General features: G+C 30.2%; 1 protein-coding gene across 1 annotated transcript; it reads left to right on the top strand.

The window, feature by feature from the left end:
* Positions 1–5,712: 5,712 nt before the first annotated feature.
* Positions 5,713–13,387, top strand: LOC131849331 (uncharacterized). Its single transcript, XM_059199371.1, has 6 exons — positions 5,713–5,929; positions 9,009–9,209; positions 9,952–10,062; positions 10,568–10,666; positions 12,049–12,192; positions 13,235–13,387. Exons 1-6 carry the CDS (start codon positions 5,737–5,739, stop codon positions 13,372–13,374), a joined length of 888 nt encoding a protein of 295 aa, XP_059055354.1. The 5' UTR covers positions 5,713–5,736; the 3' UTR covers positions 13,375–13,387.
* The last annotated feature ends 3,255 nt before the right edge of the window (positions 13,388–16,642 follow it).

Below are 16,642 nucleotides of genomic sequence, written 5' to 3'. Positions count from 1 at the left end.
TAAAGTGACGCGTGCTATGAATTAAGCACGACAGTTCCCAAGAAGACCATGTGGAGATCAACCTGACGTGGTATAACTAGTAACAATTAGGTCTCTAGTCCTCATTATTAACAATCGAAAAACGTCCTATGAACGATATGAGTATGTTAAAATAAACATGTATATCAAAGCTGAAATTGAGTTCTACGTACATATTTGAATAATACTATTTTCACAACCATCGGAGCGTTCTATAAACGTTCGTATAATTACTTTTCTGACGAACGTTGGATGCAACACGTTGCCTGTATTGGCATTTTTGGTCATCCCCCTTCACCCACCTTCTTTTCGTTCCATATGTCCCCATGAATATATACACATAATTTTATTAAACGAAAATGTGTTTTCATTTTACTAATACTACAAACAACATTGAATATATATATACACAATTTTATTAATTGGAAATGTGTTTAAATTAATTTCACTAATACCACAGACAAGATATTATTAGATATTAATACTTCCGTTTTCATATATTGATTGATTTATTAACTACTACCCTCGCCCGCGGTTTTACCCGCGTTAAATTTAATACAAAATATAGCCTAAGCTATATGTATTAGATACTGTAAAGTTTTATCAAAATCGTTCAGCAGTTTTTGCGTGAAAGTGTAACAAACAAACATCTATACTTAAAACTTTTGCATTTATAATATTATTAAGATTGTGGCGTTTTGCGGTTGTGGGGTATATATACCTGTACCTCCCTAGGTACGTAAGGTCTGTACATAGTAAAGTTGATCTGTGGAATAGGAGCATTACAGCACAAATAAGATCTCTGAATGCCAAATATTATAATACAGTTTGGATTGTAATTCACAATTATTTACTATAATCTCGTACTCTGTTTTAAATGTAATAATTACTTATAACTGCTTATTTATTTATTTCTGAGTTGCAATTTTTTTTCTAATAATATTTTTGGTAATTCCTATGGTCTAATAATACAACATGTATTATTAGACTGTGTACTATACATGTATAGGAATTAGTCTTATTACTTAAATTACTTGCTGTAAACGTTAGAATTAGGTTAAATAATATAGACGTATTTAAAATGCTTCTTTAATATTATTAAATTTGTTAATCCGACGAGTACGAATTCTTAACAAAACTTTAACATACATTTAATCCAAAACGTGTAATGTGCCAATATATAATACCTAAATAAGAACCAACACTCAACAAATTTATTAATAGTGATCACCATCCGGCCATTCCCAAACAAAGTCCAATTTGCTCCTAAAGATCAAACTCTAGTTAGCGAGATATATACATATATAAGTAAATTGATAATCAAACTGGGCAGTGCATATCATTATCTACATGTGCTAACTTTCAAAAACATACTTATTGCTAAAACTCTTCTTAGAGAATATCAACTCTCTATTGAAAAATAATAATAAAAAAAATGTATAGTATAGTAAGTACCAGTAGATTATTGTTTGGACAAAAAAGCACAATCTAAAAATATAATTAGTGTTGGATTACGAATCCGTATAAGTACCGCAGAAATGAAAATAGAGAGTGGACTGTATTTATTGAAAAGAAAATAATTACTGGAAAAGGAAAAAGAAATACTATTTCGCCTAGGAAGAACGTCTTCCACACTACGAAGTAAGCAAAGTAACAGCAATCTCACTCACCTTTGCTCAAAAACGTTCCGATGTGAAGTGGCCACTTACTATAGATATTTTATTAAAAACAATAATATTAAATCAAATAATTCTTTAATTTTCTTGTTTTATAATAGTTAAGAATACGAAGCGTCTTTTTTCTTCCAGTTCTTATTTTCAATTGATTTTTTCTTCGAAATTCGAAATTTAACTGGCTACATGTTTTATTGGTGGCCTGTATTATCAAATGCCCTTTGCTCCAGTAAACAATTAATATATTAATATTCATTCTGACTACAATTTATATTTCAATCATTGACTATGTTAGTACAGCACAGATAAAATATATCTTATATATCGTCGATAGCATTTCTTGTGTATGTAAAATGAACGATCCTAATTGGGAACCATACAAATTCGACGTCTTTGAATAATTTATTTCCAAATATTATTATTAATAACTTTACTATATAACAATTTAATAAACGTATTACATCTATAATATGTTTTTATACACATAAATATGTGAATTATTATTATTTACATGCCTATTTATAAGATTTATGTTACATATTTATTTGAATCATTTCTAAAGTATAATTTTGTTATTATTAATCTTTATCTTCTATTTATTATAACTTTTATAGTCTCTATTACTACGTCTTATATGGCCTATCGACAAATATCCTTTCCTTTATCTTAAGGTTGTCTTGATGAAATTCTTTCCTGGATGCTTGAAGACATTTTCTCAACGCTTTTGTGGAGTTTATTAAACTGTACATTTACACATAGGTATTTACGGTTTATAATTATAACCGTTTTCTTTAATATTATGTCAAAAATATTACAAAAGTAATATATACCTATTATACAGTACATATATATTATATTCGTAGTTGAAGTATCCATCTATATCAATAAAGGTGTGATAATAACTGCATTATATATAATCAATACCTACATTATATCCTCGTCCAAGTAAATTGTTACCAGTTTCAGTGTATCTAATAATGGAATCTACGTTACTCAGTCATACCAACCTAAAATCTGGTAGAGTACATAATATATATATATGGAGGTACATTAATATTCTATAGACTATAGGTATGCTCTCTAGCACTGGTACCGTTTCAGAATGACATTGTTTGTAAATCAAAACATTTAAACAAGAAACAAATAAATTGATAATGTGACAAGGTGCAAATTTATTAGTCTGTGCAGCAATGTTTTTGTCTAAGTGTTCATTAATAGTAACTTTGTATTACATATTGCCTATAATCAGTAGGTAATTTGTAAGTTATAAACGATTACCTGCATAGACACTATTTTTATTAATTTTTATATGGTTTAAAAGTATACATAAAAAATTAGATTTTTGTTATTTTATTTATCAAAATATAGCAAGTCGAGATTCGTTTCTCATATATAAATTACTGTGAAGCTCTGCCAGACGAAGGAGGAATTTCTCTCCTTTGAACGATTGTTCGCGCGCTGTAGCGTAGCACAGAGCAAACAAGACAAGGCGTTTGAAAGAACCCCGTACAGTTATTGGCAGGTAAGAATCCAACAGAAAGTCTACCAAGAAATCATTTTGGCATTGCGTATAAAAATGATATAGAATTGAAGAAGATACAAGTATAACGAACTCTTTGATAAGTCGAATAGGGAAACACATATTGAAGATAGTTAAAGATTTTTAACACACATATGTAATTTAAGTTTAATTCCGTAGACAATCGACATCAAAGACTTGTGTAATGATTGAGAAAATATTTTTTATGTAATTTAATTGATCATAGATCGGCCACCCGATTGAAATGGTGGTAATGGTCACCATTTTCCATAAGGTAGGTAGGTACTTGAATTTTCGAATATATTTACATGTATTTGGTAGGCTAAAAAACAGTTCAAAACATAATAATGAAATATCATTATCACGTTTTGAATTGTTTTTTTATTACAGGAATAATTTGTTACTAATTGGTAATGCATTATTTTAAGAAGATACAACCCTCACCGAAAGTCGCAACCTTCTACCACAAACATAAAATATTACTGCTAACTGACCTCTCGGTCTTTTTTTGGCCCGTTATCGATTCCAGAGTATTCAGGTTTCAGACTGGTAAAATACTAATGGGTCTAAGACCGGAAATAAATATTTCTGTATTAGTTAACCTATCCGCGATTATAAGATAAGCTGATCTTAGACGCGTTTTACATAAATTTCTTCACAATAACAGCCGCTACAGGTCTACCTTTTCACAATGAGAAGATTTTGATCAGAGAGAAGCGGTGATCCATGAGTGATGTGCAACAGGTTGCAAATAAATATTGCAGAGAAGGGATTGCAATATTAAAGATAAAAAGACCTTAACTTAATTTATACTTATACGGGTATAAAAGGTAAGTCACTATAGTAGTTTTCAAACACACTTATAATTCATAATTATTTTTTTTACGAGGACTAATTTAAATGTCTAATTTATATAACCTAGGATATCATAAAATTTGCTAAAGCAATTCAAATAATAGCGACATTTAGTCATAAATATAACTACAAAAAATGCTTACGCATATAACGGCACTTCATTAGTTTAATTTTAGGCAGAAAGGATGATTGTGGATAGGAGAGATAAATTAGAAAAGAGTTTTTTTTATTTTTTACGTCATACATCAGAATAACGCATAGCTTATAATTTAAAAAGATATATAATTGGACGAAATATAATAATAAATGTCAAGTAAGTGTGATACAGATGAAGTTAAGCGGGTCAGTTAGTACAAAATAATGGTGTCCCCGTGTAGCCAGTAATTTATTATGCAATTTAAAAAATGCTTCAGTCCAATTAATGTATGTTCAGTATTATTTCCAGGCCAGACGTCGCACAAGAAAACTAAATTTGGTGGTTTTTTAGATGAAAAACAGATCTAAAGTATAAGATTTAAATAATAGAAGTATCCTAGTACGCCTATACTAAACTATTTTCAAAATATGTAAAATGACATGTTATTTAGAAATAGATTTAGATTAATTTAAACACAAAAGTTATTATTATTGACAAATGCAAAAAAAATTTAAACTATTAATGCTTTAAGTATTTTAAAACCCTTTTCAATTAACAAAAAGGTCCACAATACGTTATTTCAGACAAAGTATCATATAACGCAGATTAAAGTAGACCCATATAACGAAAATGCCTGAAGGGCACTTGCAGCCTATATAGCAATAAAATCTCTAGGTACAAAGGCACTGACCCTCAGTCATGGTACAGGTGAGGGTTGTATCGGTATTCGGTGTCATAGTATTGTATTTTGTGATGACGTATCGGCGTGTCTAGGTAGCGCAGCTTGCAGTTTCAGTCCGACAGACTACTAGTTTGGCTGTCGTGTGAAAAAGTTACGCATTGCGTTTTGTAGTACGAGTAGTTATCGCTCACATTCTGTGTAATATGAACCGCTGGTCCAGACGCTGTGTTGACAGTTTCGGCATTCGCTCCCGGTGTCTGACGCTAGACGCTCAGCGAGTGAGTTAAGTTTAATAATTATGTATGAATCAGTAATTAGAATTACAAAAACTCTATTGTAATAAAATGTTTGTGTATTTATATAATAACTTACTTTGGTTGTTGTTAGTTAAAAAATATAGTGAAATTCAGAAGATTCTCAGGTAAAAACTTTTATATTAATATTAATTAGTAATATTTTCATTAAATAGTAATTAAAAATCTTAAACTTTAGTTTAATAACGAAATCAAATATACAAATATTTCTATATCTCATTTCGCGGTATAAAAAATAAACTTTTTTAAGTGACTTTAGTCCTTTCATATTATTTATTATCCTTCAATTTTTCTACAATAGTTTGGTACCATAATATGTTTATAAAATGAGTCATTCGCTTCAGTATTTTTAATTGATAATTTGAATTTGAGTAGTACTCGAACAAAACACCTCAAATATATCAAATTGTTTTTTTTTTCATTGCAAATGTAGGTATGGGCTAAAATATGATTGATGTCGACTGTCACGTATATTTAATTCTACTCTAGTCCGCAACGATTTCCATCATCATTCAAATATGTCTGAATTTATAAAAAGTAATGACGTAAAATTTACTAGGGGAGAGAAATGCTTATTTACACATATTATAATAACATTCGTACTAATAATTACATTGGTGATTGTTTATTTTATCCATTTGTGCCTGGTTGATCATAGTGGTAATGAAATATTTAAAACTACACGAAGACATTTAACTGCAATAAGCCCAAGTGCGTTGAAATCAATTTATTCCACTTTTCTTTCACTTCCGGTTTACTTCCACTAGAAATATTCTTAAATCAAGCTATTACAAGTGACAAGTTTTTTTTTCAATACATGGAATAGTGCTCACGGCTCCGTTAACGAGATTTGATGGCGGGGCACCAGTGAAAGACGATAAGATTGATAAGAGAACTGATTGCTTGAATATAAACCAATCAGTTCTCTTATCAATTCAAGAGATATGAACTAGGATTCTATGATGGCGATCTGTGGAGCTGCGCATCACATCAGTGATCCATATTATGATGCTAATAATAACTTCAGTGTCTGATAATCCGTAACCTATTAGATCTCAAAGTAGAGAGAGCTCAGCTAGAGTGAGTAGACTGTACTTTTGAGCAGAGATTTTAAGAACCCTTAATTTATTCCCTTGCCCACAACAAATGGCCAAAACAGAATACCACACTACGTCACTCCGGATATATTTTTTACCTACGTGAATGTTATAACCAATATGTTATTCTGATGTATAAATTATATGACTGTAATTAGTAATTGTTTGTTTCATTCACGCAAAAAGTACTGATTTTAAAAAGAATGGATTTTAATTTAATCCATTTAGTAGGTCTTGCGTGAATGAAACAAACATCCATCCATCCATACACACTTACAAACTTACGGGTGTATTATATTATTAATATAAAGTAATAGTATTACAACACGTTACATTAAATACGTGGACATAGCCTGGAGGCAGTGTTAAAAATTTTTACTGACGTCGAACCGGTGAAAAACAACAGGTAACAATGCAAAATTATCGGGAATTCATAACGATGTTTTCAGCCACCCAGACTCCCCATTACCGCCTCGTATCTGAAAATTAAATTATATTTATTGTACCTACATGTATTGCAACTGACATCCTGGCCGAAACATCCAACCAAACAGAAATAACTGTATTTTTAAGTAAAAATAAATTCGCCTACCTACTCGCTTTACCGGTTTGATGAATGCCTCAATTTTTGATCGATCTCTTTTTGATGCCCGCGGAAATATATAAACATAAAAATGTTTCAAAAGAGAAATAACTATTTGTATTCCTCTGACGACCATTAGATTGGGTATTCAGAGCTATTATCACTTGGTTTGAAACTTGAGTAAATTCATATGAATTTGAGGGGATAAACGAATTTAAAAAAACATTAGTGAAAAGACACCGGTTAATAAATAATCTAATTATTAAAATCAATCAAATATAATCTATTACTTATAAAACAATAATTAATTCATTTTTATAAAATATTTTTTCCCATTCATATGCACAATACCTATTATACTATACTTTTGTAGTTCTAAACTTCCTATATTTTATTTAATAAATCTAGTAAATTAATCCAGCCGCCAATTAGGTAGGGTTCCAAAGTAAAGTCAAGTTCCCTTCTCAACTCAGCTTTCAATTAAAACACACTAATATTTAAATTGACTTGTTATGCTTATTACGGTTTTAGTGTATATTATATTATTGGTAAATTATTAAAAGAAAAATCTAAACTTATAAAACAAAGATTTTCTTTACGTTTAGTGTACATATTACATATAATGTACACTATTAGGTACCTTAGGTACTACATAATCTATTAGGATATAATTTATTATAATTATGAATAAATATTAAAATAAAAGAAGAACAATGTATAGTATAAGAAACAAGAAGTATAAGAACAATGTATGTAATAAGAATACGGCTTATCTGATGGTAAACGGTTACCATAGCCTATGAACGCCAAAACACCCGGGAGTCACGTGCGCGTTACCGTCCTTTATATGGTTAAAAAATAATCCCGTGTACCCTGCCATCGATATCAAAAAGTATTTTACAAATGCAAAATATCACCTAAAACTTATTTCAAATCATCATGACATAGTATAAAACAAAATCGCTATCACTGTCTATCCCTATGTATGCTTAAATCTTTAAAACTACGCATAGGATTTTGAAGCGTGTATTTTGTATGTTGAATACTATTGTTTTAAAAAAGTCACATCTCAGATTACATACCTAGTTATTTCAATATCATTCTTTTCGATGTTAAATGAATTTGTTTCTTCCTAATAAGACCTGGGACTTACTACTATTACATTTATTATTATTCTTTATACGCTATTACTTACCCGATGGCTAACAAATCTCATTTCAAACGTTAAAATTGACAGGTCTATCTATAATAAAAAAACTAAATAAATAATGTATATATATATTTAATCATTATCATATTTTCCATACTGCAAAGATTTTTGGCATAAGTGTTTTACGGCCAGCCACCTGCCTGACACCAACCCTCCTTGGGAACGCTATATATATCTAATATTAGTAGTAAATATCAATACATATAATAATAGTATATAATAGTTCACACAAAATTGTTGATTTCAAATTACAATTATTAGAAACAGTATGAAACAATTAAACAGCTGAAATCTGATAGCCTGGTCGTAAACTCTAGAGTTCATTATGTAAAGAGGTTACTAACAATTCTAATTCAAAACAAATAAAAATTCACAGTTTTGTAATTATATATGAAACGTTTACGAATTGCATCGTAAGCTGTAAGTGTTACTGAAATTATCTATAGACAAACTCAAACCTTTAGACTTTAATCTGTTCTAAATCCTACACACTCACGATCTAATCAAGAAAAAAAAGAGTGTATTATATTCCTATCCTGCCCCGACAATATTTCTGTATTTTTTAAATTCTTATTACGTAACTATCTCAACACGTGGTATCATAATTGTAATTACTGTATGTATACCTACTATATGGAATTTATTTGAAAACTTACTCTAATCAAAGGAACACTAGCTGTTGCCGGAAACTTGGTACTAGTGTTCTTACTAAAACGAAACTAAAACGTATAGACAAAAATTACAACTAATTTTTTGACACATGTAACATAAGCGTAACTTGTGATCTTATTAAAATTTAATATACAGATACAGCTCGTTTGAAGTACTACATGAAATATTTTGAAAACAATACAAGAAATTTGTGTTGGTTAAGTAATCCATTTCATGGCTTGTATATAGGTTTCAAAGAGGACTCTAAGGGAATTGGCGTCGTTTATTTGAACACAACGCCAGTCAAATTCATTTGCGTTGCGCATCTTCTTCGAGAGAGATGGTCGGTGGCGCCTGCACTCTGTGTCACTATACGTACTGAACCAAACATGGCGCACTTGCTACCAATGTGGAACGTCGGTTACATGACCAACCCCAACCAATACATGAGTAAGTGACTATAAAAATTAATTATGTAACCTAAAATGTGTAGGCAAGAACCTACACATTTTGTAGTTAATGTATCTTGGTTTCCAAGTAACTTTTAATATACGGTAATTAAATACTTTTATAAAATTCAATTGATACCTTTATAATTTGCTAATGTCGGTAATATAATGTCTGGATATCATAATTTACTTATTGCATTGATATTTTTGCTGTTAATACAGTTTTTACCACATGGATTTATGCAACCTAGTCAATTAATTCTATTCATATGTCTGGTATGTGTAAATTATTGTATTACACTAAAAATATTAAACGATATTTGAGTTTTAAAAAATCTTCACATTTCTAAAATTGTCTTGTAAAAGTTATACCTATATTAATATTTTATCTCTTGAAAGTGTCATTTGAATGTATTTTGCTGAATAAAGGTAACGCACTATGAGTTAGGTTAGGTACCTAACTAATATTTGTGGTGATATTTATTAATCTCAGATGGTAGTCAGTGGTATTGTCAAATGTATATAGCAGTAGGTTGTCGTGAACGCAATATACATTATCACATTTTTCAGTTTACAATTCAATTTAAGATGATAGTTGTCGAGCATGCCGCCATCTCATATATAATTTCGATTTGTTTTCGGTGTATCCATCACCGGCGAGGCAGTTACAAATTTACAATATTTTTCTTTGTGACGCGAAGCTCTACTTTCCTAATTTATGATGTATGATTTTTTTTGAACAGCATCTGATGTGACACGAGCGTTAGTATATCCCGGTTATAATAAGGATGATCTCAACAACAACATTGGGGTGTTTGAGCACAGACTAGCGATAATGTCAACATGGTACGATTGTAAGTAATTAAATTATTTCTTTAATTAGTAAAACATCTTATAAAAATTACTTAAAGATAGGTAACAAGATTGGCATAATTACTAATCGCTCATTGATCGAAATTCGACCATAATTCATAAACATTAAGTTTTAATTTGAACAGTATTAAGAGATGTATTATATTATACAATATAAAACATATATGCTGGTACGTGTTACATGCTTGGCAATGTAAGTAACAAGTTATGTAATGAATTTAATGTATTTTAAGTATTATTAATAATAAATATTGATTTTTTTTCATGACCTTCAATTTACGTAATTTTCGTAACTATACAGAGATTTTCATATATAGATTTAAGTATAGTTATAGTCTTGTCTGTTTTCCTTTGAAATTTAACAAAGTAACGCTGAAATCTAAGCGCTCAAATTAAGAACATCTACATAAAATATAGATTATATATGTATATGTACTATATATGTAGGTACCTATAGATTGCTATTATCGTCGTATGCTTTTTCAGTATCTAATTCTAATGGGCCAAAGACCACAATAACATATGCGATGACGCCAAAGAAAACGGAAATTGTGAGCTTGAATCGCAAAACTTTATATACGGATGGTAAGTAATATTAATAATAATAACCTATTACAATTTCATAGCGCCATCTAGCCATATACTGAGTTTGTACTGTAGGTACTAAAAAACTAATGGAGTTACCCATTTTTTTTGGTGACATATATAATTTATACGAAAACACCAAGAACAATGCTTACTTGTGAATACAAATATTGAGACGGTGTTCTAACTCTATGGACTATCGAAAACGTAAAATAGAATTTATATAAGTTTGACTTACTAGCTACAAACTTCAATATAATTTGAAACCTGTTGAGGATCAACCTAATAACCAATTAGTGTTCGCCGATGACCACGCAGCCAGGTGTGCGGTTTCATTGTACATTATTCCTCTCTTGCACCGATATATTTTGCCTTGTTACCAATTTCCCATATTCTACCTTTAAACCTCAAGTAAGGGAATTGATTACTGTGACGATACATTGTCTATGTATCACATTACCACATGCTCGCGTTATTGTTTCAATTTTAATGGAGAATTTAATGCACACTGCAATTCCTCGCACAATAGTTAAAATCATAGGTTAGACCGGCAATGTTGGGTGACACTGTATACTCTGCAACGTACATATTACACGACATTGTTTACTTTGTGTTACATACCTCTTCATTAGATGATAATTTGTCCCTTTCAATTGAAATGAATGTACAGTTCGCTTTTAATAAAAAATTATAGAATATTTCTGATTTTTTTTTCAAATTGCAAATGAGGCTAGATGTTTTTCATAACTTAACCATAGAAGATATTCCTGATTGTTCAACAATTTGAGAAATTATTTTTTCTTCTAAACAAATTGGGTCTGGGATCTTAGTCGTCTGAATTTAGGAAACAACTTTTCTCAAAATTGATGATTCCCTAGGAACTTGTTTAGGAAACCGTTAGACACATTTTACTTTAAATGTAAATTGGCTCTATTTTTTTTTATAACACTATGGTGTCAAACAAGCGTACGGCCCAACTGATGTAAATATGGATTATGGACGCCTGAAACTGGAATACTTGAAAACTTGGAAAATAGCTGTAGTGACGTGAGAAAATAGGTTGTATGTAATCTACACATACGTGTCTATAAATACGTTGTACTGTAAAATGTGATCTGCATGGGTAAGTCAGTCTCGTCTATTTAGCCGCAAAGCAACTTGCATTGTATGCTGTATTTTAATTGTTGTATGGTAAAGAAATTACAGATAAAGAGGCTACGTCTTAGTCCTCTGTAATAACAGCACATGTTCACACATGGTAACTAGATGTCTGTAGCGCTGTTTATGTACACCTATATAGCCGTTGGATACTGCTTACCAATAGGTGGCCCGTTAGATTATTTACCAATCCAACTACCTTAAAACAAAATATTCCTTTTCAGATAATTACAGGCGAACAGTTTTGGAAACTAACATAGCAAAACCTGTGCCACACGTACAGTGTAGACAAATCATGACACCTATAATTGAACCGCGGGACAACGAGTTCTGTGTGACTGTCGGCCAGGAAAGCAATTCTATTATTGGTTAGCTTCAATTCTTGTACCTAGAGTAAATAACTAGATAAGATAAATAAATCTGGATTCATTTAATCATCTAGTTCTGAACTAGTGTAACTTGAATGGGCTAATAGGAATTATAAGGTACCTACATAGTTATTTTAAATAATTCATTATCGTAATAAGAGAATTTCATTCAAATGAATAGTTGTTATTAAGCGAATTGCTATAGCAATTCGCTTATAACATATATCTTATTAAGGTAAACGCATTTTCATTAATTACTGTATTCATGGAATATATTAAATAAAGACGTAATAATTTAGATAGGAAACATTCCCATATATTTAAACCTTTGAAACAAATATTTATATTAAACACGTATTTCTCAGTATATTAAATCGGTACAGTCCACCAATCAGGTTGTTAATTACTAGAGTTACTGGATGCGCAAATATATCTCTACAATTTAATTGCAATTTTCAGCAGGATGTTTTCATGTGTCCAAACGGTTTCTGTCTCACCTGATGCATTTTCGATTGCAATATGTACACGTACAGTAAAAACATCCGTAGGGCAGATCAATCAAACGCCTAGTTATTTGAATGTAATGGACATCTGACTGTAGATTATTGTTTGTTGGTCCTTTGTTTTTGATTCATACGACAAAAGGTAATTAGAGTGATTGTGGTGCTATATAATGGGTCTGTCAAAGCGTTAACTATTCTATTTGATTTTATTGTTACCTATTGGAGTACTAACTCTAAACGATCTCAATGAATTCTTATATCTCAACTAAAGCAGACGAAGTCGTAGGTGATAGCTAATATTACACTATGGAGACTGCTAATTATGCCTATATTATAATCCGATTTTGATTTGTCCAATCTTATTAGACAAGATTTGGAAAAGAATACATTTTTATGTGCTTTGCATGGGAGACCATTATGGGGGTTAATATTTTTAATATTCCTAAATAGCTTTGGTGAAGTTATTAAATAAATAAGTTTCATTTGTATAGTACAAAACTGATACATGGAATTAATCTAATAAAATTTTATTTCTCTAGCTCCAGGAGCGGTTGTGCTTATAAATTCTAAAATATCTGGATTTTTCTCATGGGGACATAACCAGGCTAGCGACGAGCCGATTGTGATATTAAATATTTCATATTACACTGCTTGGCTGGAATTTATAATTTCACAATAAAATATTTGTTATTACTGCGTATCTATATACCTACTCATTAGACATATATATACTTACAAAATTTTATACTTATATATGAATCTATAGACATTTATATATAGCTATTTTCAATAATAAGAACAACATTTTTTTACAATTGTTTGCGAGGCTTTACATTTTCTCCAAGAAATATCCTGTTTATTTAGAAGATATTTCAGGATTTGTAGGTACCAATTATTATTCTTCTACATATATAATCAATAAAGCTAATTACACAAGTTTATATTATGTATATTAAACGGAATGTTTATTATGAAGATATATTTATTTATGTCACGTTTAAATAATATTTATAAACGTATGTATTCTTTATATCCTATACCTAGATATAAGGATTAAGAAATATTTTGTTACCTTTAAACGATACTCAACAGATCCTAAGGAAATTTGGAATAAAGATAAATAGATTGCATCCCACGGATAGATTTAGGTTACCTTCTATCTCCATAAACAGTACGAAGTCGCGGCAAAAAGCTTGTTTATAAATTCTTGAAAAAGCAAAAACCTAACGCGAAGCTGGCGTTGGATATTTGAGAACTTTTGTTATATTTTTTTATTAACAATCTTATCTGGGACTTGACGTTATTTGTACCTAATTATCTATTCAGTATTCAGTATCTGTCGACAGTGATCAAAAAGTCAGATGGACACGAAAAAGTGCGACAAATATGCACTCAATTCCATAATATTAGGAAGAGGGAGAGGGGATTGAAACTAACCCGCTGTGGCCGTTAGCTGTAGTGTATTGATAGCACTGCTTTATACCTGTCTTGACACGTTCAAGTAACTTCAGTTTTGACAATAATACTATTTTGTATGTGTTTATAACTGGCTGTTACCCATGACATGGTGAGCTTTTTTTTTTATTTAAGAGGTAGACGTCTCATTTTTTCATGTCCATCAATAGTTTGGCTACTAATCGTAACGATATATATAAATAGGTAATTATATATATAAATATGTATAAAATATAAAATTAAAAAAATGATAGCTTTATATCTTCAGGTCAAATTTTATTAAAATAATAGTCGCAAGTGCTTAGTAAACTAACACAATTTATTATATATTTTGTTCACCCTTATCGATCTTAAAGTAGACAAACTGAAGGGACAACGACTTTATAAGCGCAGTGTGTGTGTGTTTCATTATTTGTATTGTTACAATAAGTTCATGTCTAGTATTTAGACGTCCCGTCATTGCTGTTTGATGTGCCGATTCTTATCAGAGAAACTTTGTGTACGTTTAAGTTTTATAAAGAGATAAATATTTTCCCTTAAATATTAATGAATGCTATCTCCAATAAATGATATTAAAGGAAGATACTAATAGATTATGTTTAGATACTTATTTTTTATTAATGATTATGAAATGATTCTATGTATGTTGTTGAGACGCGGTATCGGACTAAGCAAGTTGTCTCAAGAAATTCGTGGTTTAGTTTCGATTCTTATGTTTGATTTAAAACGAATCACATTTACAATTTTCTAATTGTCTTGTTCGGATTACACTTTGTTAAAACTAAAAAAATATTTAATTATTAATAAATCTTTTTTGTTATTCTTTCTTTTTGTTACTAGGCATTAGCATTATCCGGATTACCGGCACTGGGTATACGTAGGCGAGTCGCCGTGGTGTATGAAAGTATGAAGAGGAAATCAGATAATTTAGTACTTTGTAATGAATTCTCGAAAATATACCGCGTTGCTTTCAAAGTGGGACGGAGTGGAATTGACTTGAGAGGATAATTGGCTATCCTTCGGCTACCAGTCGCCAAGCTCAGTGACATATTCATTGTTGAATACTTTAGTTCCTTTCTTCGCTGCATCCTTTTTAAACAGACATCAAAAAAGGATTAGGTTCTATATACGAACGCTTTAAATGTTTTATTTTATTAATATTCATTGATATGAACGTCAAATGGATACAGATTTATAAAATTATTTTTTTGTTCGAAAAGTAAACTACAGAAATGGCCTTATTGGCTCAACGTCACCAACTAATAATGCGAACCTAGAATAATTAATAGAACTCTAATATTAGGTAGATGCCTTTAATGCCAGACATTAACGAATAAAAAAGTATACCTACACAAGAATAAGAAACAATACACAAAAATGTGCCGGTTTTCAGGAGACGACGTTTATAGATGGCTGCCTATAAATGCCTATATTTCTGGTTTAGTTGTTCAGGCATTTACATCTGGGAATTGTTATTTAACAATATTAACTATTGAAGTAGATTTTTTCATGCCCTGAACGTTCCGTGTGATGGAGCAAATAAAGGTTATCTGTCCATATAACCAAGTCTAATAAATAATGTACATAGGAATACTAATTAATACGTATAAATCTAGAATATTCCCCTTAAAAATAAGCTATAAAAAGAAAGGTGGACTGTACAATTTTTCTGTGATATCAATATTAATTTACATTAAATATTTAATAAATAAATAAAATTTTAATATTTAATGATTAAAAAAAAAACTCTAAATATCATATTTAATTTATAAATGTAATATGAGAAATGGATGCCTCATTGACTATTAAATATATTTTTTACAACGGTCAATAGTTATATTTATTTAAATACAAACTTCATCAATGCTCCACTTTTGTTTGCTATTGGTCTGGTTACAGGAAGTTAATCCAGCGCTCAGCAATATTGCAGCCATCGTGTTGTAATGTAAATAAAGAGGCCAGTAATATTGCAGTTTATTGACAAAACGCAATTTAATTACTTGTTCAAGTTAATATTTTGAGGTAAACGTAAAGAAAATAAAAAATCTACAAACTACTAAAAATCTACTTAGTTTCATTAGGATTAGAATAAAATTAGAATTAGAAGGATTAATTTAGGGCTTTATATAAAATATACATGTTTATTTACCAAGCCAAAAACCAATTAACATGATCTTGTAAATGAACCTTATTTCCCAAATAACAAAGCATAAATCTGAAAATAAAAACTGACCACGTGACCATGAGTTAGTGCAAAAGTTTTGAAAGTTGAACATTCTCTTTGTAATTTTACTAAATTAGTTTCTAATTGCGCAGTCTTTATCTTAACATGTATACATATAAATAAAATTGGAGTGTCTGTTTGTAATATTGAAATAACCGTTTTTTACTACATGGATATGAATATAAATACGGTACACATACCAAAATAACATTTTTTATTTTTTTATGTCTATCTGTCTGCCTATCTGTTTGTTCCGGCTAATCTCTAA

The sequence above is a fragment of the Achroia grisella genome, unplaced genomic scaffold, assembly GCF_030625045.1.
Source record: "Achroia grisella isolate CSIRO2021 unplaced genomic scaffold, CSIRO_AGI_Agris_v1 utg640, whole genome shotgun sequence".
Lineage (NCBI taxonomy): Eukaryota > Metazoa > Arthropoda > Insecta > Lepidoptera > Pyralidae > Achroia > Achroia grisella.
This window is presented reverse-complemented; position numbering and strand designations above follow the sequence as displayed.